Raw genomic sequence first — 23,629 nt, forward strand, 5'->3', positions numbered from 1 at the left:
GGTAAAAACTATATTGTAGAAAACTGCAGACTGCAAACTGTGAGGTACTGAGTCAAGATGTAGGACGGGAGAGCAAAGAATCAAAACGCCGTGTAGTCCCACATAAAAAGAGACATCTGATCAGGATACGGGCGGAGCAGGATTGATTCTTCCGAACAGTAAAATGAGAAAACCCACACTGGAAACTTGATTTAGTTTGTCAGCAGGTGTAAGTGATTAATACATGAAAACTGCTCTTAGGTCAGAGGGAATGTAATGAAATGACCAAAGCTAACATGAAAGTCTCCACATATAGTGGAAAAAGCAGTCCCATTACTTTGAAAATCCTGAATCCGGAAGTCGCCGCTAAAGCCGCTAGCATTGCGCTGGTGTACTTTTCGTTTCACAGGGAGGAGTCAGACATTAGTTTCTTTATCAAAGTGACATGTTCGTACCGTTATTACTAATTCTACGACATGTATCGCACCGTGTGTCCATAATGTAGCCCGTCTGCGGTGTCGACATAAAGCTATCGATCAGCGACCAGATATTTCTCGATAAAAGGTCGAAGGAAACAGGAAGGCGGAACAAGTAAGTTCGGGAAAGTGGCTTTCAACTGTATCATTTCGTCACCCTGCGAAGAGCCGCCCGAGTTAACTGCTGCCCTTAGGCGGCTTTTCCCCCTCGTTTACGATAGCGTGTGAGTGATCCGGGTTTGTCGTGTGTTTTTAGCGGGTTTTATATTTGCTGTTTTATGGAGCAACAAGTCCGGCCGAGTTAGCTAGCGTCACGTCACGAATAAACTTCGCACCGCCGTCATGAGCCCCGATGTTGAATCTCTGACTTTTATCCTGGAAATGTGCTTAAAAACGACACAAAGCCCTCCAGACAACGAGCAATGTGGACCTGATGTATATATGGAGGCGTAAATAAACACGGCAATGTCGATTTACGTTGGCAACACGCGGTTTGACTTGGTTTTATTGTCATTCGGCATATTCTTGATTTCACGGCGGAATTGGTGTATGAAATAGGAAATGACTCACTCAGACACCATGTTTCATCTTTTAAGGTTAATCTCTTTTTGCCCAGGCTTGTCGTTTGCAGACAGCCTCTGTTTCAGCCTCCCAGTGCTGCAGTGTGGTCTCAGATCAATTATGTCGGGCAACTGGGCATTTTATTCTGATTACAGCCAAATTATTTAGTTGTGTTGCTCTCGTGCGTAAAATTTCTCGCACGGCCTCCATTTCTTTTCCGGTTTAACAGTTTTATATCAACCTAGCATGCATCTAACATATGATTCATGACTGGGAAAAACCCAAATCTCACTGTTGTTTGGCATTTTAGACACTAATTTAACTAACAAACATGCTGTTTGCAACCCTAGATTTTAATTGTTACATACACATGCAATCAGGTTTGACAGGAAGTAGACATTTCAATGTAAATGTGCATATATTAACCAAATTCTGCCCTTTTCTTTTTCTCCTTTAATCGTACACAGGAGTCAGAGACTCAGTCCAAATAAAAACCACGACAATCCATAACCAAAACAACCCACACTGGCTGTTCACACAACCTTGTCTGCTTCCATTTCAACGGTAAATAATCCACCTGAAGCGTTCGAACAGATTGTCTGCCGCCACCACATGCGACCATGTCCATGGCCCTGAAACAAGTCTTCAACAAAGATAGGACATTCCGGCCCAAGCGCAAGTTTGAGCCCGGGACGCAGCGCTTCGAGCTGCACAAGAAGGCCCAGGCGTCCCTGAACGCCGGCCTGGACCTGAAGCTGGCTGTGCAGCTGCCCCACGGCGAGGACCTCAACGATTGGGTGGCCGTCCACGTGGTCGACTTCTTCAACCGCATCAACCTCATCTACGGCACCATCAGTGACTCGTGCACCGATCAAACCTGCCCGGTCATGTCGGGCGGGCCCAAGTACGAATACCGCTGGCAAGACGAGCACAAGTACAAGAAGCCGACCGCCCTGTCGGCTCCCAAATACATGAGCCTGCTCATGGACTGGATCGAGGTACAGATCAACAACGAGAATATCTTCCCCACCAACGTCGGTAAGTGTTGAAATAAGCCACGAGCCACGGCGTCTCAGCGGTTGGTTCAAGTCTGTCAAGTCATCTCATGAGGCAAACCAAGCGACCAGCCCATTCACAGACAGACTGTGGCCACGCTTCGATATGGTTACGAAGCCATTCCAGTCAATAAATTCCAAAGTTTTATTTGGTAAACTTATGACTTTTGTTCAGATTTCAAATTTTCTCCTGTTGGTGTTTTAACCCAGTGGCTCCCTGCATGGGTGTTGGCACCACAGGTAGGGTCACACAGCAGAAAGTGGGGAGCTGATGCTTTAATATATCTTTACTTTTATGAACTGAATGGCTATAATGAGTAACCTCTATTTCATTTTAATGATCCTTTCAGTGTGACTCATTCGGAACGCAGAGAAAAGCCACTTAAATGATTAACGTGTAATAATTACAGAGGAAAATTGAAATGAGATGCGAACGATTCACATCTGAAATGTGAAGCCTGTTTTTCAGCATCCGCAAGGCCACGTATGTCAGATTACCTTCAGCGCTGAGCATTGCTAACATCACAGTTAATCTGCTGCAGTGGAATTTGTGGTTTTCTATTATCTCCGAGTGTGTTTGTGTGCACTGTGCTGTGGCTCAGCAGCTGACTGACTGACTGCAGAAACATGCCAGCCAGTGGATTTAGAAATGGGTCACAGGATGGACAGTAAGGCTATGAATAGAAACGACCTCTGACGCAGCCATCCTCTGCAACACGTTCCTAAAACATTATTTAATTAGTCAAAGCAAAACGATGTGCTGAATTAAGCGTGTGTTGGGAGATTATTCGGCACACCGAGCCCTGTCGATTTTCCGATCGTGTCCGATTGTGACGCTGGCCGCGTCTGCTGCCGATTGGCGGCTGGTGTCCAGGCCTGAGGGGGAGAAGACGGGGAAAGGTTAATGTAGAAAAAGCAGCCTCACTTTTAATTAAATGCATCAGTAATTTCAAACGTGTCTGTTTACTCCGGAGCAAATAAAAGGTCACCGCAGACTGACCGCAGCCTTCTCGCTCTGTCTCCCATCTGCTTGACTCCCAGGTACTCCCTTCCCTAAGACATTCATGCAGGTGGCTAAGAAGATTTTGTCGCGTCTGTTCCGGGTGTTCGTCCACGTCTACATCCACCACTTTGACCGCGTGAGCCAGATGGGGGCAGAGGCTCACGTCAACACCTGCTACAAGCATTTCTATTACTTTGTCACCGAGTTCAACCTAACGGACCACAAAGAGCTGGAGCCCCTGGTGAGCAGATGACATCGAGCTGTGTGTGTGTGTGTGTGTGTGTGTGTGTGTGTGTGTGTGTGTTCCTGTCTAACTATCTTTGTGAGGACTGAAATCTGCATTCTACTATACTTGTGAGGACACACTCACCGGTCCTCACAAGTTTGAAGGCCTTTTTGAGGCTCAAAATGTGGTTTTAGTGTCAGGGTTACAATTAGGTTATGGTTAGGTTTAGGGTAAGGGTTAGGGATAGGCATTCATTTTTAATGGTTATGGTTAGGGTAAGGGGCTAGGAAAACCATTATGTTAATGAAGGTCCCCACTAAGATAGCTGAATAAGATAGAACTTTATTAATCCCTCGGGTGGGTTCCTCTGGGAAATTCGATTTCCAAAAAAGCACAGCACCGACAGAAGTTACAGAGAATGGGCGCGTGTGTGTGTGTGTGTGTGTGTGTGTGTGTGTGTGTGCGCACGCTTGTGTAATAATCAGCCCATGTTAAAACACCGAGATGCTGCATTTGAAGGTTGCTGTGACACAAAGCTGCATTTTAGAGCAGTGTACAGCGGAGATGTGAGGCTAATCTTGCATCGTGGGCCGGACCGGCGAAACTCCCTTCTGTACGCTTAACGGCACAAATCAGTTTTTCCACTCGATAAAGTTTTTCTATTGTAATAAGTGAAAAGGAATGAAAGAAATCTGTAAGCATGACTTTTAGGGCTTAAATTGTCAGAAATAAATGTATAGGACTAGCGGGCCATATTGGAGCATTTGACTGGCTGTTTCTGGCCCCGGGCCTCATGTTTGGCAACCCAGGTAAACAGACTATCACATTTCCTTTAAATTATCTTTTGAGAAGTACAACAAAGAGCCCGATTACTACATTATCAGATCAGTCTAGCATATCGTTTGATTTAGGAAATTAGAATTGGCACCCCTAGTGGTCAAATCGTGTAAGTGCAAGACTGTTTCTAAACTTCCCCAAAAACTTGTGGCTTCTCTGTATTTCAGCATGATGTTGCTTAATGGGTGATGCATAACTTGATAGCTATAGATGAGAAGATGTGAGTTTAAAAATGAAGCTGTGGGTAAACTGTATCCTTTTGTTTAGTGTAGCTAATGAAAACTGCAGTCATGTGATGCCTCAGTGGCCCAGGGATTTAGGTCACTGGTTTTTAGGCTGCAACAAAATGTCCTGTGTACAAGCTGCAGATTGCTGCAGCTTAATGCGATGAGTGGAAAACTACAATAGTTAAGACCCATGTATGAGCACACCAGAGAAATGCAGGACTCAAAAAATGAGTCTTTGCAGTTTGTTTGTTTTAGAACAGATTTTTTCTTGTCTTTCCATTATTCTGAAACCCAAATTTATTTTACTGTTAACTGTCAAAGACGAGTGCTGTGTGTGTGTGTGTGTGTGTGTGTGTGTGTGTGTGTGTGTGTGTGTGTGTGTGTGTGTGTGTGTGTGTGTGTGTGTGTGTTTTGACCAAAAAGCTTGGACTGCTTACTCTTTGTTTCCCACCTGTATGTTGCCCACAGCAGTGTGCTGTCATGTGATCAGTGTAGAAACTGGCTTTGGAAAGGTTCGCTCAGCTGTGTGCTGTTTGTTTGTGTCTGCCACAGAAAGAAATGACCTCTCGGATGTGCCACTGAGGGACCTGCGGACACGGCGAATGGATGCATCCGTCCATCTCGAAGACTGCTTTGGAGAACGGAAAACGAGCAATCAAATCCAGAGTCTATTTTTATATTTAAGTACTGTAATCTATTTTAGCTGCATACTGTAGGTTTAACCAGGAATCCTGTTGCGCCAGGGCGTTCTGCTCCTTCTGAAAAGTTTTCAGACATTTTATCAGAGCACAGTATTAAGAGGTCTGTTTGTGTTAATGTCTCTTTTTTTTTAATCTGAATCATTCCAGGATGCTTCCTCTTTTCTTTTCTGTTCCAAATGATCTAAAATTAGTACGGTTTCTTTCTTTTCACCTGTAAATCTCAGTATGTTCTTACATTAAAGTGATTCTCAACTCTTTCTGATGCTGATGATAATGGGCTGCAGCATTTTTTTTAAGTCATAAAAACCTTAAGATTAAACTGAGGGAAACGGAGGAAACAGAGTATTTTACTGAACTGAATCCATTTAAAGTCATTAATTTTTATTGGTTAAAACTCATATGTGCAGACAGGCTAGATACTGTAATGGTGACTCAGACATCAAGGCTGTTATCTTACACGCTGGGCTGGGAGCCATCGGGTCGGGTTCTCAGATGTCAAACCTGCAGGTGTTTATTGCAGATACTCTTGGCAGATGAAGGTCACACGAGACTTGAACCTCACATGACAAACACAAGTGGAAAAACATGATGAACAGGCTGTGTTCACTAATGTCCACCAGGAGGCGTCAGACTCCCAAAACCTCCCCGTCTCCCTGAGCTTTCTATCCTGTGGTTGCTGCTGTACTCTTATGAAATCTGCTCAATGTCCCACTTTGAGTCAAGAAGGGGGGGAAAGACCTGATTCGGGTGAATGATTTGGCTAAGCTGGTTATGTAAGAAACAGGCCAGACTGTACTGTGACGAACACAGAGAGAGGGTTTGTTTTTGGATGAACGCTGCTTAATGTGACTGAGCCAACAATAGTCCCGAACAACAACATCAGTGGTTGGAGTTGGTGGAAGTTATCAGCGCTTATGGGCGGGGTTATATAAATAGTCACACAGTCTCTCTCATTACTGCTGCAGGGGTGCAGTTAGTCATAATAAACCATTACTCAGTCATCTTATTCAAGGCAAATCATGTAAGCCATCGTTCAGAATGGCCCCTTTAGGTGCACCTATATAGTATATGAGTGTAACATCAGTCTTTGCAAAGCTCATATCTGATACTGTTGCACACGTACACACACACACACACAGCTTTCAGCACTGCGTTATGACAAAGTGGAAAATTACAGTTCACTGTTACACCCACTCTCTAACTGCAGTTTACAGGCAAAACACCAAACAGGTTAATTCCTTGAATTTCAAAATAATCGCACTTCCTGTTCGCACTGTCTGTAATAAATGTAAACAAAAACTCTGCAAAGCTCAGGGCTCGTGTCAGTCAAGTGTTTCATCTGCCAAAACCTCACCACACTGCAGTCACACACAGGAAAAAAAGAATGATTTCATCCACGAGGCTTTCTGGAAACATTTTATTCAAAAAAACAAAAAAGTCACGGCCAAAAATTTAGAATGACATCTTCAACTTCTTTTTTCCTTTTTTGGTGCTTGAAGAGTAAGTCATTCAAAGACTGAATATGTCTATTTAATAAAGAGACCTCAACATTGCAGTCAAGCAAAAAAAAAGTAACTTGTAACAAAACGCTGTATGTTGTTGGACAATTTAGGCAACATAGTAACTATTTTTTAATACAATGTCTTTAAAGGACACTGTCTAATTCCATAGTCAGAAAGAAACATTGTACTTCACTACATCTAGTTACCATTACATATATCCATGCACACAAATAGTAAGGACAGTCTATGGTTGCTATTGATTCATATCATTAATAACTGAAGACTTTCCTCCTTTAGAAAGTACGAGCTGACTCATATATGTGCTAGTCTGTGGTCACTAGTTCCTTTACAATTAGGAATTTTAGAAAGAAAATATGTGAAGCTTGTAAATTATTGCTTTCTGATAAGTTAAGCTACAAAGCATTTATAAATGTACAGCTAAAATAATTAGTAAAAAATTATTCTGAAAACCATTTCAATGCTCCACTCATTTGTTTTATCGCCCTGAGTTTTATCTTACTGAGTACTCAGAGCATTTAAGGCTACAGCCCCGTTCACCCATTCAGCGCTGTGTTTTATGCCTTTAGGGGCTTTTTATGACTTCTTTTAACTGCCGACCTCCCCATTGGTAAATAACCTGCTCAACCTTCAGCTGTTGTTCATGAGAAAATATTCCACGGTTTCAGCTTTGCACAGTTGAAGGATGGTTTCAGTTTCTTCCAACGGTTTTAATGTAGCTTTAAAAAGTCTCCTTTGGACAAAGCTGGCTTTGGGGATTTGACATGCGTCAGTATGTTTTCTGAATTTTTACAAATCAGAATGAAGAAGGTGAATCTATCAAGGAAACAATCACTAGCTGCACTCCTGTATGAAACAATTGATTCAATTTTAATGCACAAAAACTGCATATTCATCTTCATATAAAGCGCTAAAATGAACCCATTGTCACCTCCTTCCATCAAGCTGGACAAATACATTTTGACATATACGATAAATATGAATTTTGATAAGAAACAAACATGATGTAACAATGTGCCACGGTTAATTCACCCACTGGAATGACCTCATTGCCTCCTGCAACCTGATCCTCTTACAGGAGTGTCCCTCCTCTCACAGTTCCTCTGAACACTGGGCTGCACTCTCTCAGCACGCTTTACGCCTGTTACGTGTGAGATGAGATGTACCCGCCTTGCGCTCTTCCCCTCCCTCCTTCCTTCTCTCTCCCGCCCTCACTGGCGTGTTTTTCTCCTTTGGAATGTACCAGACAGACTCGAGGGGCTCTGCGATCGGCACAGTGAAGGGAAGCACTGGCTACAGGCCAAGAACAAGCTCCAGCCAATCAGACAGAAGCCTGTCCAACTCTGTGCTCAGCAGTTGCCCGTCTGTTGTTTTCATGGTACAGTGTGGTTATTTACATACAATCAAAAACGGGCTGGGATGTAATGTGAGTCAGTAAGTGCCGGACTGAGGACACACCCTTAACGGTTTTGCGGCACATGACTCAGTTGCATCATGCGGTTGTGCAGCTTGTACAGATGAAAAGTGGCGATAATTTTAGGACATTGGAGGTGGAGAGGCCTCGTAAAAAGTTCCAGTAAGATAATGATGTATTTAAATGAGGCCGAAATTTGGGCAGATTCAGCTTCTGGTTACTTGAGCTCGAGGCTTGGAAATAAGACTGGTATGGACTAGTCTGGAAGCACTCTGTAGATGTCCTTCTGGGCCCTCTGTGTGGGACATGTTTCACTCTGCCACTAAACTCAACAACCAAAACGCATTTCTTCCTGAAAGTCCAAACCCTTGTGGATCATTATTGCTGGAACTGTTCAAAAACCGGGGTTTCCATGTCCCTGGCGAGTTGGGTGTTTTTCCCTGTCCACAGCAAAGACCCATTTCCCTTTCTGCTGTGGACATGCAAAGGCACATCTGTACACTGCAATTCTCCCTAATTCTTGCATAACGACAGTAGATTTATAGTTATTAAAAAGCGGAAGCCATGCCTGTTCCAGCATGTCTTACACCTAATCTTTGCACAAATGTTTCTAATAAGTACTGCTAGAACATTGGATTTAAGTGAAAGGGCTGTATGGTGAGGGCAGAGAACAGATAAAAACAACAACAACTACTTAGTCATACAGCAAGTTATTTAGAAACCAAGAAGTGACACAAGCTCTAGTGCCCAGGCTGAAAGGTCAAATCTTACATTTCAGCCTCTCCCTGTCTGAATCAAAACTACCTGATTCATATCAATACCCTTTGTTACACATGGTTATGTAACAAGCACAAAGTGCAAGCACAGAAAGAACACAAAAGGGTTCCCTAGTGTACAAATGGAGCAAAACAGTCTGTGTTGCAACATTTTTTGGCAAATCGGAGAGGGATTTCTGGGTACTGGAACAATTTGATTGGCCTAGTGCGCCGTCTTTCTCTTTCTGCCCCATGCACATCCATTTCTGCCAGAGATTACAAATTTCCCATCTTGTGGCTGTTTCCTTGTAAGAAGATTGTTCAGTCAAAGTTGCTTGGAAAAGGGAGCACTCTGGGGTGCTGCGACCTCCCTGCTTAGGAAAAGCATCTAACAAATGTTCAAATTAGTACAAGACTGCTGACTGTGTTTAGCTCCCTAATCTTGTTGGCCTTTGGGGGTTGTATTGATACGTGCCGCACGTGCATTATGTGAAAACACTTGCAGGTACGACAGGCTTTTCATGTATGTGGACAAATATGGTGCACAAACAGCACAGAAATGTTTCTGCAACAAATCCTGCTGCTCTGTACCCGAGGGCCTCTCACCAGGCCTGTCTCCATCCATCCATCCATTTTCTTCCACTTATCCAATTCAGGGTCGCCGTTTGGCCCAGCTGTCACAGGCAAAAAGCAGGGCACGCTCCGTATTCCGGTCACCAATCTGTCACCACACACATAGAAACTCACACTCCTATGGTCAATTGATAATAACCAGTTAACCTTACTGGTTTCTGGACTGTGGGAGGAAGCCAGAGTACCCGGAGGGAACCCACGCAGGCACCGTAAAAGTGTTCAAACTACGCACAGACAGGCATCAGACTGGATTTGATCCAGGACCTTCACCACTTTGTATTTTCCTTTTGCTGTTGCAGTCATATAAGCGTGGGCTTTGATAAGAAGAGTTTGGAGGATATTTGAGCGCTTGCTTTCCATCCTTACTGTTGTTGAGTAGCTCCATAAAGGTGTCATTAAGAACGTGAGAACGTCACGAGAACGTGTTATGATGGGGCAATAATGCACATTTCCGGAACAACAACAAAACACTGCGATTGATCCACAGCTTTATCTACGCACATTACAAGGCTACTGCAGTGCAAAACAACAGAGACACGCCTCTGTTAAATCACGTATCAAATTAAACAACCCAGGATAATCTCCAGATTGAGCTGCTTTTACGTCAGAAAGAGCTGCTGTCAAATGTAGGCACGTATCGTGGCCCCGTCCCTCTCTCTTTTGAGCTGTAGTGACACAGACCCACCCCGTGCACCCCGTGAACTTGGAAGTGCGATCTTGTTTTCCCACTAAACCCTGCGACTACACCATGTGCTCCCGACTGGGGATCATCGGCCAACGCGTTACGTAATGTTTGCTACTATTGGGCTTGTGTTTTGGGGGTAGAAGGTGAAAGGAGGTAGAAGGAGAAGGAGAGACACAAAGCATCCAGTTACAAGGCAGCCGACTCCTGGAACAACCCTTACATGGTTTTAAGACACCCAGTACATGAATACTGAAGTGGAACTCCAAACCAGGGATTATATCCAGTAGGAAAAAGGAGCAGGGGAAAGGTTTGTTGGACCATGTGCTTATAGTGCAACAATACCTGAGCACTTCTAGCATAATACATAGCATCACTTAGTAAGCTGGTGTGCAGTTATTACATACTGTATTGTGAGAATACGTGGAAATAAGTTTCTCTCATTATGAGAAACCACTTGACTGAACCTGTCTAAATACCTGCCTCCATATAAGCATATCACATCTAAGGCAACACTGCTGTGGCATCTCACAATTAGCAGATGGGCAGAGAGATCACACATATTTTCTGCGTCATCAGGATCCTTAAATTTCTTTCATTATCACAAGCACGACACATTGTCCCCACCCCCGTCGAAACAGCTTCTACATCAGGCTGCAAAACGTGCATGTACTCTCACAAAAGGTCAAAGGTTCAGCTGGAAATGTTCGGTTTCTGGCATCATAGGATATGAAGAAATGTTGATGGCTTAGCTATTGTAAAAGCTACCAAATATCCCAAAAAGTAAAAACTATACAGTTTGGACTGATCCAAAAAATCTAATATTTGACATGATTTCTTGATGTATGCAGTTAAATAAAGTAACGTGTACTCAGGAATACTTCAGTACACTCCTCAACAGATATTTGTCTTTTAAAAACCATACATTGTTCTAGTTAAACCATAGTGCAGTTTAGCCAGCAACAACAACAACAAAAATAAGGCTGTCTGTATCCAGTGCGTAGTACAGCTCATAGTTAAGTACATTGTGGTGCCGTTCTGGTTGTATCGCGCAACATTGCATGAGACCATGCGCCACAGTGATATGCCGCAGAAGCTGAGGGCATGGCCCCGGCCCAGTCTCTGAGAGGGAGCTGGGTGCCGTGACTAAGACCTTGGTTTTCGATGAAAACCCTGCCCGTGGTCATTCATCCCTTGGTGTGAGAGTGAAGTCATTATAATTGTAGACTAGAGAGTTTTTGACGCAAACAAAGATGGGGCAGTGCTAGTAACTTGCACTGCTTATTTATGTATTCACAAAAAACACAAGGCTGGCTCTGTTTTTAAGTCGAGTTAATAATTAAAGTGTGCCTTTGACGTACAGCGACAGCAGCATAAACAGATGAGGTGATCGGGACGGTGTAAACTCGCAGATCTGGTTTGCTGCACTTTGCACTATCTCTCCCGGCCTCCATCGACATCCTCTTCCATCAAAACAGCGGTGGGACGTGCTGACTGTGACTACGTGCGTGTATTTTTTTTCGTTTTGTTCTTCGGTAAGTCCCGCCTCGGGGCCCTACCCCCTCCTAAACAAAACAGACCTGACTGGTTCAATACCAATTCGTGTACGGTGCTCTTTTTTCTTAAGTCTCTATCCTAAAATATGGTCTAGAGTTCAAACGAGAATATAATACATAATCTAAATGGCCGAGCTTATTAAGTTGTGCTTATTGTGTGTCATATTTAAATAACCTTTAGCGTTCTTTCCCTTAAGAAGTAGAAGAACGCTTCAACAAAACGAAATGGTACCCTGCCACAATAGCCTTTTCTCGAATATACGCGGTCAGTGCGGGCTGCTGACGCATTCCTCGGGAGGGCGGAGTCACGGGAGGTTATAAAAACACCCACACTCGTTCTTCTCAACCACCTTCCACGCACAAACTATCAGTCGTATCCCCCCTTGACGTCCTCTGCGGCTTTCGAAGCTGTGGGTCAAGCAACGACGCTAACACTGGAGCTATAAAAATTAACAACGGGGTAAGTAAGGAGAAAAAGCAGGCTGCTGCGGCTTTGTTTTGCCATTTAAAAGCGAAATGGCTGTTTTTGGAACCGCTATGCAGTATTAACGCTCACTGGCTAATCTTTGTTGTCTGACGTTAAAGTTAATTCTGATGTAACTGTCAACTGGTTTGCACTTGTGGGTTACATTTTGACTGGAGATGTGTTTTTGTGTGTGTTGGTAGCCTTCCTGTAGCGGTTTCACCGTTTTAACCATGGCCTCTAGATATATTTACTCATTAGCCAAACTGCTATGATTTTAATGATCTGTCCTCGTGCTTAACTGTCTGTAACTAACCTAAGGGCGAGCTAAATGGGAGTGACGTTGAATGCTAGTTGTTGCGCTCTCGCGCTCTGTTTGTATGCGCACGCGACAGAGATGAGCCAGCCTGCTGTTTGCCTAAGCGTTTAGTTAATCGTCCACAATCTGGAAAACACGAAGAGTTTAGGTGTTGTGTGTGTTTTTTTTGTTTTTTTTTTACACTGGATTGTAACGCTGGGGTCTCAAATTGTGTCGTCAACAGGGCTCCCGTTTAAAGCGCCGCACCAAGCTGACCAGCTAGCGCAGTGTGATCACTTGCGTCTCTCTCTGAAACGATTTTGTTTGTTTCGGAGAAGTGCAAATTGATTCAAAAACCACTGCCGCCGCATATCCTGATCGGAACCCCCCCCCCACACACACCAAATCGAAGCAAAATGGTGCAAAATAAGATCGCCGAAGTCACTGGATTCCACCGCTCCTTCAAGGTGAGCTGGAACTCTATCCAGGGATAGCTCGAGCTCCTGTCACTCCTTTTGGGAAGATTGTAATCAGAGCACGTTTGGCAACATATATGAGAAGGGACTTCACCTAGCTATAGATAAACGCATCTTCTGGCTGACAAACATGGTATACTTCCTGCTGGGCACATGCAGCTGATGAATGTATGGCTCGAGTATGCCACAGCTAATAGTTGAAAGATGACCAAGAAAGATTCTTATGGCCTTGGGACGTTCTTGTGTTGGTGTAACAGATATGAGCGATTATTCAAAATGTGTCAGCCTCTCAGTCTAGTTTGGCTTTATAGTCACAGTAGGTGTTATGACTGACAATAGATGCTCTCATCTTGACTGGTTCACTGAGATTGCACATCATAACAAACATGTTATTACTCCATAGGGGCAAAATCCCTTTGAATCAGAGGACTTCACTAAAAATGGATCCCATCTTATCGATTCATCATTTAATTTTGACTCCTCCCCCAGACATGGTGAGTTTTATGACTAGTTCAGTATAATTCACATAAGTAAAACTTCCCCCTAGTTTCTCTTTCAGTATTTGGGATTTGTTTGCATTCCTCTATCAATAGCTGATGGTAATGTAGGCACTCCTGTTTTGACAGACATGCCTTCCAGTCAGCCTATTGACATCCCCGATGCCAAGAAGAGAAACAAGAAGAAAAAGCGTTGCCGGGCAACTGACAGTTTCTCTGGAAGATTCGAGGGTAAAAGCTTTCATTCCTAGTTGTTATAAAAACAGCTGTATAAGCTGCTCTCCTTCATGTAATTGTGTTTTGCTAACTTGCTGTTTTTGCCACAGATGTCTACAGACTGCAGGAAGAGGTCTTGGGAGAGGGTGCTTATGCCAGAGTGCAAACATGCATCAACCTCATCACCAATAAAGAGTATGCTGTAAAGGTAAGACACTGCCACGCATTCAGTGGATACAGTGTGCTTTAATGTATTGTTGTCAATGAAACCTTCCTATAGGAGATGCTAGAGTTCTAGGACTCTGTTTGGCTGCTTTACAGTTAGAGGGTTGGATTACGTAATGAAATTCCTTTGTGTGAAGAGGCTCTGAGCCATGAGAGGAATTTAATATAAGTAAACTGGGCTATTGCATCAGTGTTTCTATTGTGCTTCCTTTTCACGTCTTTTTCTTGAGAAATTTTGAGGAAAGTTTTGGTCTGGGACAGGATGCCTCTTTATCTTTTCTCTCAGTTCAGCTCTCTGTAGTGGTTTTCTGCAAACTTTCCTCTGTTGTGCCTAGTGATGCACTTTTTGTGTAAAAGACTAGCTGCTGCTAGTAGACACGCCCCCCCTCTCTTTTTCTAGCTCGTCAGCCAATCAGAGAGCTGGAAATGATATACCCTCCCCCTTTCTTTACAGCTTGCACAGAGAACATTGTGTGCTGCTAGCTGTGCCAAAACAAAACCCACAGAAAGGAAGGAGGGGTGATGGGTGAGGGTTGTGACCCGGTGTGTTTACACTGCTTTGTTCTCACTCTGTACAGTTACTTTTTCGATTTCCTTTTTGAATGGCGTGAGGACTTGTATGCACATGTTCAACTCTCGGGGACTTCCTTTTTTATTACAAAGTCATTTCCTTGTTTTAGGAGCAAAACATTGTGAAATTTTTATGTATTTATTTATTTTTTTGCTGAAGTGTGCAAAAATTTAAATAATCCACTTTTTTTTCTTTTGAAATCCCATTTGCTCATTGGACATAAACATTAATTAGTTATTCCCCAGATTTTGTTCATGTATGGATCAAGTCTGAGTTAAAGGCTGCTTCTTTAGTGCAAGTGTCCATATCTTATTTTTTTTCCTAATTAATATTTCAGAGGTGCTGTACACAGATCCTCATGTGACTGATCAGTTAGTTTGTCCCAGAGTGATTTGTTATGGATCCCTTGGGACTATGCAGTCCTGGGGGAGGAGGTAGGACAGTCTGCTGGGAGTCGAGGGGGACTCAGACTACTCCTGCCAGATGTCCCGTCTCTCCCCTCCCCCTCTCTAGACACAGGGGGAGTAGGGGGGTGAACTGCATGTGCGGGCTCTGTTGCAAACGCAACAAAAGCTTCAGGCATCCATAGACGCACAGAGGGCCGAGCAGCGTGTGTCTGAAGGCTCCCAAACAAGTCCTGTTTAAAGCTATTATTTCACAAGCCTGGGTTGATGTTAGAACCTGCAGTGAGGTCTCGCTTTTCAGCAGGCTGATGTTTCACGAGCTGCAATTTGGATAAGCGACCTTAAATCTACCACTTTAAAAATAGTGTCCTCCCATTTGGGATTGCAATGCATTCTTCAACCTTATAGTTTCTGTATGGAAACATCTACCAGGGTGGGAGTTCTGCTGTGGCAGGAGAGGGTGAGCTGATTGTTGTCCTGCTGACTCAGACTGGAACAGTACACAGGCTTTGGACTGCTCACAGGCCTCTTGTCCGTGTATTAATCCTAGACACATACTGCAGCTCTGGCCCCAGTGGGCTTCAATAGCAGCTGTAATCCAGCTACCAGGAAGAGAAGCATGCACAGCCTCCCAAGCACACAATAACAGACCAGAGCTGGAAAATTCAGGCTTTTTGCTTTGGTGTCAGCAGTCTATCTTTCTGTCTCTCTTGGCACAGCATTATGCAGCTGGTGGCCCTCACTGCTGTAGTTCCCGGCAGCTCTGTTATTTTTAGAGCAGTTTTGATAATTGTAAACATTTTGGATTAGGTCATGGGATGTTTTGAAGGGAACACTTATGGCTCCTTAAGATTTACATATGGGTTGTGAATAAAGGTTAAACATAGAGACTGGGGGCTGTTATTTTCATTCAGCTCTGTCTCTGGTATGCTGGGCAGTGCTGAAAGTAGGTTATACTATCTCTGCAAGTGTGTCACCGGGTAGGATAAAGGTTGGCAAGCAGGAAAACGTTGGAAGGAAGCTCATTATAGGGGACTGCATATGGACTGTATAGTGAGCTCTATACCGTCTGCTTTCTGTTAAACACAGCCACAAGTGGGGTTTGTGGTGCAGTGAGAGAGTGGCTGCCATGCCCACAAATATGTATACTAAGCACTTTAAGAATTGTCCTCCATCCTGTTCTGTATAAAAACACAAAGTTCTGCTGAAAATGGGCTATTTCTGGACAAAGTGGGCTCAGCTTTGGTGCTTTTCTGTTGCAGATAATCGAGAAAAGGCCGGGTCACAGCCGCAGTCGTGTCTTCCGTGAGGTTGAGATGCTCTACCAGTGCCAGGGCCATAGGTAACTTTCTGCTGTTCTGACAAAACTAAAGCCACTTGACAGTCGTATGGAGGCAGTCACAAAGCCCTTTATTCATCATCACACTGCAGACCTCAAATGACTCGGTGCCTTTTTGTTTTCTGCAGAAACATCCTGGAGCTGGTGGAGTTTTTTGAAGAGGAAGACAAATTCTACCTGGTGTTTGAGAAGCTCCGAGGAGGTTAGTAAATTACAGCTGCTAGTTTACAAAGAAATTCTGCTGCTTTGGTGAGTGTGTTTGAAAGCATTTAGCTTTTAAATGGAGCTAATGGACTCTCATTTCCCTCCTAGGGTCAATCTTGGAACACATTCACAAGAGACAGCACTTCAGTGAGCAGGAGGCCGGTCTCGTGGTGCAGGACATTGCCAGTGCTCTAGATTTCCTTCATAACAAGGGTAAGATCATTTGAACAAAATGGCAAGCAGTATTACTGCTCACAGTTTCAAATTAAATATGGATATAACAGGCATCAATTTGTTTTTAGGAATGGCACATAGAGACCTGAAACCTGAAAACATTCTCTGTGAGAGTGCACACAAGGTGAGTTTACTGCAGAGATATTTATGCCTAAACGTGTTTCAGAGGTCAGCTGATTTGTTGATAAAGCTGCTGCTGGCCTTTTGTTAAAATCTGCTCTTTTTCTCAGATATGCCCGGTCAAGATCTGTGACTTTGACTTAGGCAGTGGGATCAAGCTGAACAGTGACAGCTCACCCATCTCCACCCCTGAGCTCCTCACTCCTGTAAGTTACTCATCCAAAAAATGTTTTTTAAATCGCTGATCCAGGAGCAGATTAATCAGTTACACCGTGACATAGTGATTTGTTTTCTTGCTGTGGATAAAAGCGGCTGTAAATGTGTTTATCAAGTCTCACCTGGCTGATCATTGGCCAGTCCTCAGTGGGGTTAACTGATGTTTACACTAGTTTACTGCTGGGCAGTTTCTCTGAAATGGCATGGATTGCTTCCTGGATGTGCCAAATTTTATGTTCCTCTTATCGTGCTGGATACTTCAGTGTGTTAACATTTGGAAGCATATCTGTCTATTTAATGTTGATGTCCGTTGATGTCTAATCAATAGCAAACACTGAGGGGTCATGAGCTTGAGTCTGGGGGTTATGATTGTTTAACTTTGTGGCTGTCGTCACAACACAAAGCGTTACCACTGAACAGTGTCCAGAACAGCAGGAAACCCTCAACCTCAGAGGAGTGGTAAAGTTGAACTGGCAAGCTTTCTACTTGTGTCAACACTTGCTCTGTCTGCTGCTTATCTAGTGTGCTGAATAGATGGACCAGAGCAGGTGAAGGATGGCAGCTCAGCCCTCAGGAATGTGGTTTGGTGGGTGGGGGCTTTCGGCATTGGTAACTTCATCTTCCTTGCACAGAAATAATGGATGGTGGGCCCATCCCCGGACTTGTTGAAGGGTATATGGTTTGGGGCCAAGAGGTGTCATGTGCTTTAGTCTTAAATCAGGATCTCCCTCGGGTTAAGTTGATCCAGTAATATATTAAAGTGTTCGTTCAATGGGAGAAAAGCCTCTGGAGTACAGAAGGTGGTGTGATAGCCCTGGGATGTAACACTGGAGGGTACATGATAACTTTTACAAGGCTGTGTCCTGTGATATGAAGGAGTCGCAGTGAAAACCCCCCCACAAGCGTTTGCTTATTTCTCCTTTCTCTCTGTGTGGTGAGAGGAAAAAAAAAAAACCATACACCCTCTTCTTTCAGCTCAGTCTCCGCCCAGTGGCCCCAACCACTCTTGTGCTGGTCTGCGCTTTCTTTATGTACTTCATACAATAGCTGTGCATAAGGCTTGTTCTAGAAATTTTAGTCTCTCTCCCCCCACACATGGCAACTGAGATGTGATTGGATAGCCCGGTGGGAGGGGGAGGATAACTGGGAGGTGCAAACTCTGCCCGCTCATGCGCTCTGGCTTGTTTTCCTTGCTTGATCACAGGAACAATGTTATGATTTTCATCTCACGACTGGCACTCTCTCTGGGCCCCCTGTAACCACTTTACTGCTGTTGCACAATATGCACTTTTGCATTTGAAGCGCAGTTCTATGGTTCTCAAATACATTTTATGATTTACAGGTTTACTGTAAATGTAGTGGTGCTATACTGGGTGTAAACTGGGAAAATAGGGACTCGAATGAGCCGAGATAGACCCTTCTAGGAAAAAGACTAATTTTAGTTTACTAGGAATTCTGCGTGAGTGATTGCCCACCTATGTGCCCAGTGAGATGTAATTCTGGCTGTTCGAATGCCGAGGCTTAAATGTAGCAGCTGGAAACTGTAACACTGCACACAAGCAGTTTAGTCTGTTTAATTGAGGAAACTGCTTGTTTGTACCTGTCATAAAGGTAGGTGCAGTTTCTTGAGGACAGAACAAGTCTTCTTCCTGTAAGCCTCTCCTAGTAATCCTTTCATTTACAAACACCAGAGGTGTGTCATCGGTGCTGTGGGTATGGTGTGACTAGTCACATGGTCGTAGGAAAGCCCCAGGTTGCAATACCGACAAATCCTGTGGTAACAGCAGCTGATTAACAGCTCTCTGCAGCTTACTGGAAGGTTTGAAGAGGATGTGACTGCAAGTTCGCAAGGTGTGCAACAGCACAGGAAGAACAAATGCAAGTTTATGTTTAAGTCTGTGCCAAAGAGCCACGATTACTGTTATTTGACTGCCCTCTTTTAGCCCTTATCAGCTGCAGGTAGTCATGGACTGGCTATCTATGTCCTGACTTGTTTGTGATTCAGGGGTGGTAAAGCAGCTTTTAAACACGATTAGCCTTGATAGCTGTTTATGATAACACAACTATTGCATTAGTCTTCAGTTTCAAAGTACCTTGGTTGGCAAAAAAGAGAGTGCGTGTGTGTGTGCGGCAGCTGCATTTGACTTGAATCCTGGAGGATTGTCTGTGTAAGCAGTTGCCCCAGACTCGATGATGGCGGAAACATGGGGGTTGGGATTTTCTTTGTCTGAAATGCGATTCCTGTGCAGCAAACTTCATTACATAAAACTGGAGGTGGAGTTAGCAGACAGCTGGTTTATGTTACTGGGACACAATGGAGGCCTGCTCAATGTAAACATGTGCCCCCACAGATGGAATGAAGGATATGTGGGGGACTTCATGACAAAAGGACTAAAGCGTCTCAGAAATGAACATGATCTTTGTCCTGCTGAACCAACGACCTGCTTTTTCCCCACCTAAAACTATTAAAACAGTACTTGCTGTTTGTGTTCTCAAGTTATGTAACTGACCAGGGCTCAGCCCAGTCTCTGGGTATGCAGGACAGCCAATCCTCTTTTCCATGCTCGGGGTTTGGCCTAATTTCTCTCCTAGCTACATAACAACATGCTGGTAGAGCTGAGTCTGTCCTTGCCCTCAACAAAGTCTGCCTGGGCTGTGTACAGCTGTGTGATCAAAGCACTGAGTCACCACTCGCTGTCTACCCACACAAACCTGCCTCATAGCACGTTCCAACTAAGAAATGTTCAACGGACTAAGACGAGCAGTTTTGTAGATTAAGTGAACCCATTACTGCAGATAATCATGCGACTGTCTCATAGACTGCCCCCACCCCACAAGCTAAGAGTGGGGCCTTAGCTTTCACACTCGGAGCCACGAGGTGTCAGCTGAGTGAAAGAATGTGGCAGCAGCCAAGCAAAGCGTCTCTTTTTTCCTCTGGTTTAACTCTTTCATGCTGCGCTTTGTGTTTTTCGTCCCTTGGGGCTAACGCACTGGCTTTCTTGTTCTTCTTTTAGTGCGGCTCAGCAGAGTACATGGCACCTGAGGTAGTTGAGGCCTTCAGTGAAGAAGCTACAATTTACGACAAGCGCTGTGACCTGTGGAGTCTTGGAGTCATTCTGTACATCATGCTAAGTGGCTATCCTCCATTCGTAGGCCGCTGTGGTGGCGGCTGTGGCTGGGAATTAGGTGAACCCTGCCACACCTGCCAGGTAAGACTGATGAATTCATTCCCGTGAGTTTTGTTTGTCTTACGTTATCTTTGTGAGTTCAGAGCAAAGTAACATTTGCAAATGTTTCGCATCTGTTTACAGAACACTTTATTTGAGAGCATCCAGGAAGGAAAATATGAGTTTCCGGAAAAAGACTGGGCTCACATCTCCTCAAGTGCCAAAGACCTGATATCCAAACTTCTGGTCCGGGATGCCAAAAGTCGTCTGAGTGCCAGTCAGGTGCTGCAGCACCCCTGGGTGCTGGGGGTGAGTCTGAATCCACCACTATGCCACTTTTTTTGCATTTTAGGCAAATCACAGTAAAGTTGTTCAAACAAAAAACCAATAACATGACTTTGATTTTTCAGGGTGCATCTGACACTTTGCCAACATCCATCTTACATCAGAGGTGAGAAATTAAGAGCGACAAGACACTCTGACAATAAACATTTCCAACTTTATACCTGCTTTGATCACAGTTTAATCTCTTTTCCCCTTTTCCTCATCAGGACCAGCAGTGCCAGGGATCTTACAGTTTTTGCAGATAAGGCCATGGCTGTGAACCGGCAGCTGGCTGAACAGGATGGCATGGAAGAGCAGCAGCAGCAGCAGGAAGTCCAATTTTTTGTTACCGCTTCTGGCTCGTCTATGCACCTCTCTCCTCCTTCCAACTCCAAGCTGGCCAAGCGCAGGCAGCGAAGCAGCCAGCCGAAAGGTGGGCCCGTCTCCGCCGCGGAGCTTCGTCAGCTCTTGGCCCCCCTCGTCATCGTGGGAGACTGTGCCTGAACTTTCCCGACCTTCCGTTATGATTCAAGTCCTGTTCCACGACTGCCCTGAGAGTCTTCCTCCTCAGTTCTGGCCCCTCTCTGGCCTCGGTCCCTCTGCTATTCAGGTTCTCTTGCCAGCTGTAAAGGGAGATGCTGCCTGCAGCCCTTCCTCTAAATGCCTTCTGCCCTTCTCCAGCACTTCTGAAGCACATCAGCACAGGGCCTGCATATAGCAAACACAGCTATGTGCACTTCCAGGTTGGGGAGGAGGGCCAGTTAATGACTCGTTGGACAGCAAAGTATTTTCTAAGTTATGTTGGTTTTTTGTTTGTTTTTTTCCTCATGAAACTCAGTTCAGAAGAAATCCGAACATAGATCTTCGAAACTAAGCTCAGACACCAAAGGACAACCTGTTGTGCTGCTCCCACGTTACAACTGGATCCACTGTGAATTAAGTTATCTGGAATGTTTTTTGCCTGTATGTATATGCACGAATGGCCCATCTGCACATACGTACAAGCTTATGCAATATGCCGAGATGAAGGCTGTTCCTGTCTTGAAAGGATTCAGTGTAATAAGGGTTGGAAGGGCTGTAAGCCAGTGCTGTCTGTGCCTGAGGCGCGTTGGCTGGAGACTCTTCAAAGTCTTTTTTTGTTTTTTTTGTTCCCCTCCGTTTAAGATGAGCTCTTTACAGCCGACTCTTGTGTAAATGTCTGAGATGCGCACTTATCCAGCTCGGTCGCCGTGCACTTAGTGCTCAAAGGGCAACGGCTGTTTGTACCTGACCAGCTACGACTTGCCGCTGCATCGGTTGATGCGGTTTTTCCTTTTCTTCTAAATTGAATCTAAAACTAGTGAATTGATTTGACTTGGTCATGCTTGATGGCTGCCGGGGAGGGGGGAGGGGCCAAAGCTCATAGCGTGTATATCTGGCTTATTAAGCTAATTATACAGTACTTAAAATGGCTATGCAAGTGAACTGGGTCAGTGTTACTGTCATTGTAAAGAATTTGACGTCCCCTTGCTACAACCAGAATTTTTTTTTTTTTTTTTCTACAGATCAATTTATGGATTTAACTTTAAATATTTTGGCAGTAAAAGTTTAAACTCCTGTGAAGGGGTTGAAAAGCACATTTTGCCCAATGTGACCAGACTGTCATTTGTTGATCAGATTTATTTGGACCATCATCTTCGTCCTCCTCGTCCTTCAGGGTCTCAACGTTGTCTCTAACGACACGCCGCCCCTCCCAGAATGATGTCACAAATTTTCTTTCAATGTTAGAGGCAGACGGGAAAAATAAAATAAAATAAACACAAAAAGGAAAAACATTCCACAAAAAGACAAAAAAAACTTCAGACATTTAGCTGTATAAAGTTTACTTTTTTTTTCTTCCAAGTTTGAAAACTCCATGTCAATGTGCCACACTGATTTTTATTTTTATCCTTTTTTGTATGGCTGTTAATAAGCTTCTTTTTTTTTTTTTTTTTTTTTCTCTTTTCTATGGAGATTTTTTTTTTTCCATGCAGGTGCTGTTCAGTTCAGGTGAAACACCAGATGTTTTCCTTTGTTGTTTTTAATGTTTGTTTTGTTTTTGAGTTTTTAAAGTTGAGTATGTGGTGTATGAGGTAAAAATGGAGAAAGTTTAAGTTGAACTGGAGCGTTCGTGCCCAGTGAAGGCAAGTTTTTAAGTGTTATATATATATATTATTATTATTATTATTTTTTTATATGTGAGCAGGGTGGGGAATTGGCACCAGCACCGATGTGGTAAAACATGAAAGTGGCTGGTACATTTCAGACACAGAAAACATTAGTATGAAGTTGCTGGTGAATTTGGAGCAGTTATCCATGAGTGGCTGGTACATGTTCATTTTTCCTTACTCTGCGTTGGCAATAATCTTTCTTTGTCGTTAATTAGATTAAGTTAAAGCTCATTCTGAAACTGACAGGTAATGGACTGGCGATGACGTCTCTCAGCACTGTAGCCATTTCACCAAAGAGGGTTCAAGTCATGACATTGAAACATATGATCCACGACCTAGCAGAGATAAGTGGGGAACTTCTGATCGTCTCCGTGTCCTGTCGGCAGCACTGCAGCGACGGTACTCTGGAAATGGTGTCAGATGACGCGTTATTCTGTTAATAGGACACTGTAATAGTTCTAAGAATACCTTTCTACAGATGCATAGTTATGAGGGTTTATGTCTTATAATAAGACTTACTTGAATATGTGTATGCAGCTGTTTCTTCATTTTGGAAACTACTTTGCTTATTGGTAATCTCAAAGCATTAAGCTAATGATCAAGGCAATCTTTGTGGGGGGAGGGGGGTGAAAATATACAGATCAGTATTCTGCCTTTTTCTGGGGGGGGGGGGGGGTCTTCATACAACTGAGTTTGTCCCTGTCTTTGAATGGGGGTGGATACTCAAACGCACACTGTGGCCATACTCTGTAATATCCCGACCAGTACAGTAAGGGTTTTCTGGGTCATGACCATTTCTATTTCATGTCGAATGGCGGTAGCTTTTGTTTTCTTTCGACTGCCTTTTATTGGGAGAAAGGGGACAAAGTGATATCCTTCAGCCTCCATTTCTTTCTTTCTTTCTTTCTTTCTTTCTTTCTTTTTGTATATTGTCGCTGACGTCGTGTTAAAATTCAGTCATTCAAATGGATAGTACCAACAGTCTCCCCACAATCTGAATGTAGCCTGCAGGTGAAAGCATTTAAGGCAGATCAGACCATTTAAATGGTTCCTTCTCATGA

General features: G+C 43.9%; 2 protein-coding genes across 2 annotated transcripts; both read left to right on the forward strand.

Moving 5' to 3' along the window:
• Nucleotides 1-379: 379 nt before the first annotated feature.
• mob3a (MOB kinase activator 3A) lies at nt 380-5,274 on the forward strand. Its single transcript, XM_085375459.1, has 4 exons — nt 380-570; nt 1,484-2,054; nt 3,113-3,315; nt 4,917-5,274. Exons 2-4 carry the CDS (start codon nt 1,637-1,639, stop codon nt 4,944-4,946), a joined length of 651 nt encoding a protein of 216 aa, XP_085231585.1. The 5' UTR covers nt 380-570; nt 1,484-1,636; the 3' UTR covers nt 4,947-5,274.
• Nucleotides 5,275-11,953: 6,679 nt separating this feature from the next.
• Nucleotides 11,954-23,201, forward strand: mknk2b (MAPK interacting serine/threonine kinase 2b). Its single transcript, XM_085375390.1, has 14 exons — nt 11,954-12,085; nt 12,631-12,853; nt 13,266-13,356; nt 13,489-13,590; nt 13,686-13,783; nt 16,038-16,117; nt 16,243-16,316; nt 16,427-16,531; nt 16,621-16,676; nt 16,783-16,878; nt 19,903-20,097; nt 20,200-20,364; nt 20,466-20,506; nt 20,607-23,201. The coding sequence occupies exons 2-14, from the start codon at nt 12,803-12,805 to the stop codon at nt 20,881-20,883; spliced, it is 1,431 nt and encodes a 476-aa protein (XP_085231516.1). The 5' UTR covers nt 11,954-12,085; nt 12,631-12,802; the 3' UTR covers nt 20,884-23,201.
• The last annotated feature ends 428 nt before the right edge of the window (nt 23,202-23,629 follow it).

Source organism: Diplotaxodon limnothrissa, linkage group LG17 (genome assembly GCF_057381915.1).
Source record: "Diplotaxodon limnothrissa isolate DT_005_m linkage group LG17, D_limnothrissa_male_GT1.1, whole genome shotgun sequence".
Classification (NCBI taxonomy): domain Eukaryota; kingdom Metazoa; phylum Chordata; class Actinopteri; order Cichliformes; family Cichlidae; genus Diplotaxodon; species Diplotaxodon limnothrissa.

Excerpts from the sequence above, each read along its gene's own strand:
- mknk2b (XM_085375390.1), top strand. The coding sequence starts at position 12,803 with ATGGTGCAAAATAAGATCGCCGAAGTCACTGGATTCCACCGCTCCTTC. Across the intron at positions 16,879-19,902 it reads CCCCTGAGCTCCTCACTCCT|TGCGGCTCAGCAGAGTACAT; the intron begins GTAAGTTACTCA and ends TTCTTCTTTTAG. Across the intron at positions 20,365-20,465 it reads AGCACCCCTGGGTGCTGGGG|GGTGCATCTGACACTTTGCC; the intron begins GTGAGTCTGAAT and ends TTGATTTTTCAG.
- mob3a (XM_085375459.1), top strand. The coding sequence starts at position 1,637 with ATGTCCATGGCCCTGAAACAAGTCTTCAACAAAGATAGGACATTCCGG. Across the intron at positions 2,055-3,112 it reads TATCTTCCCCACCAACGTCG|GTACTCCCTTCCCTAAGACA; the intron begins GTAAGTGTTGAA and ends CTTGACTCCCAG. Across the intron at positions 3,316-4,916 it reads ACAAAGAGCTGGAGCCCCTG|AAAGAAATGACCTCTCGGAT; the intron begins GTGAGCAGATGA and ends TGTCTGCCACAG.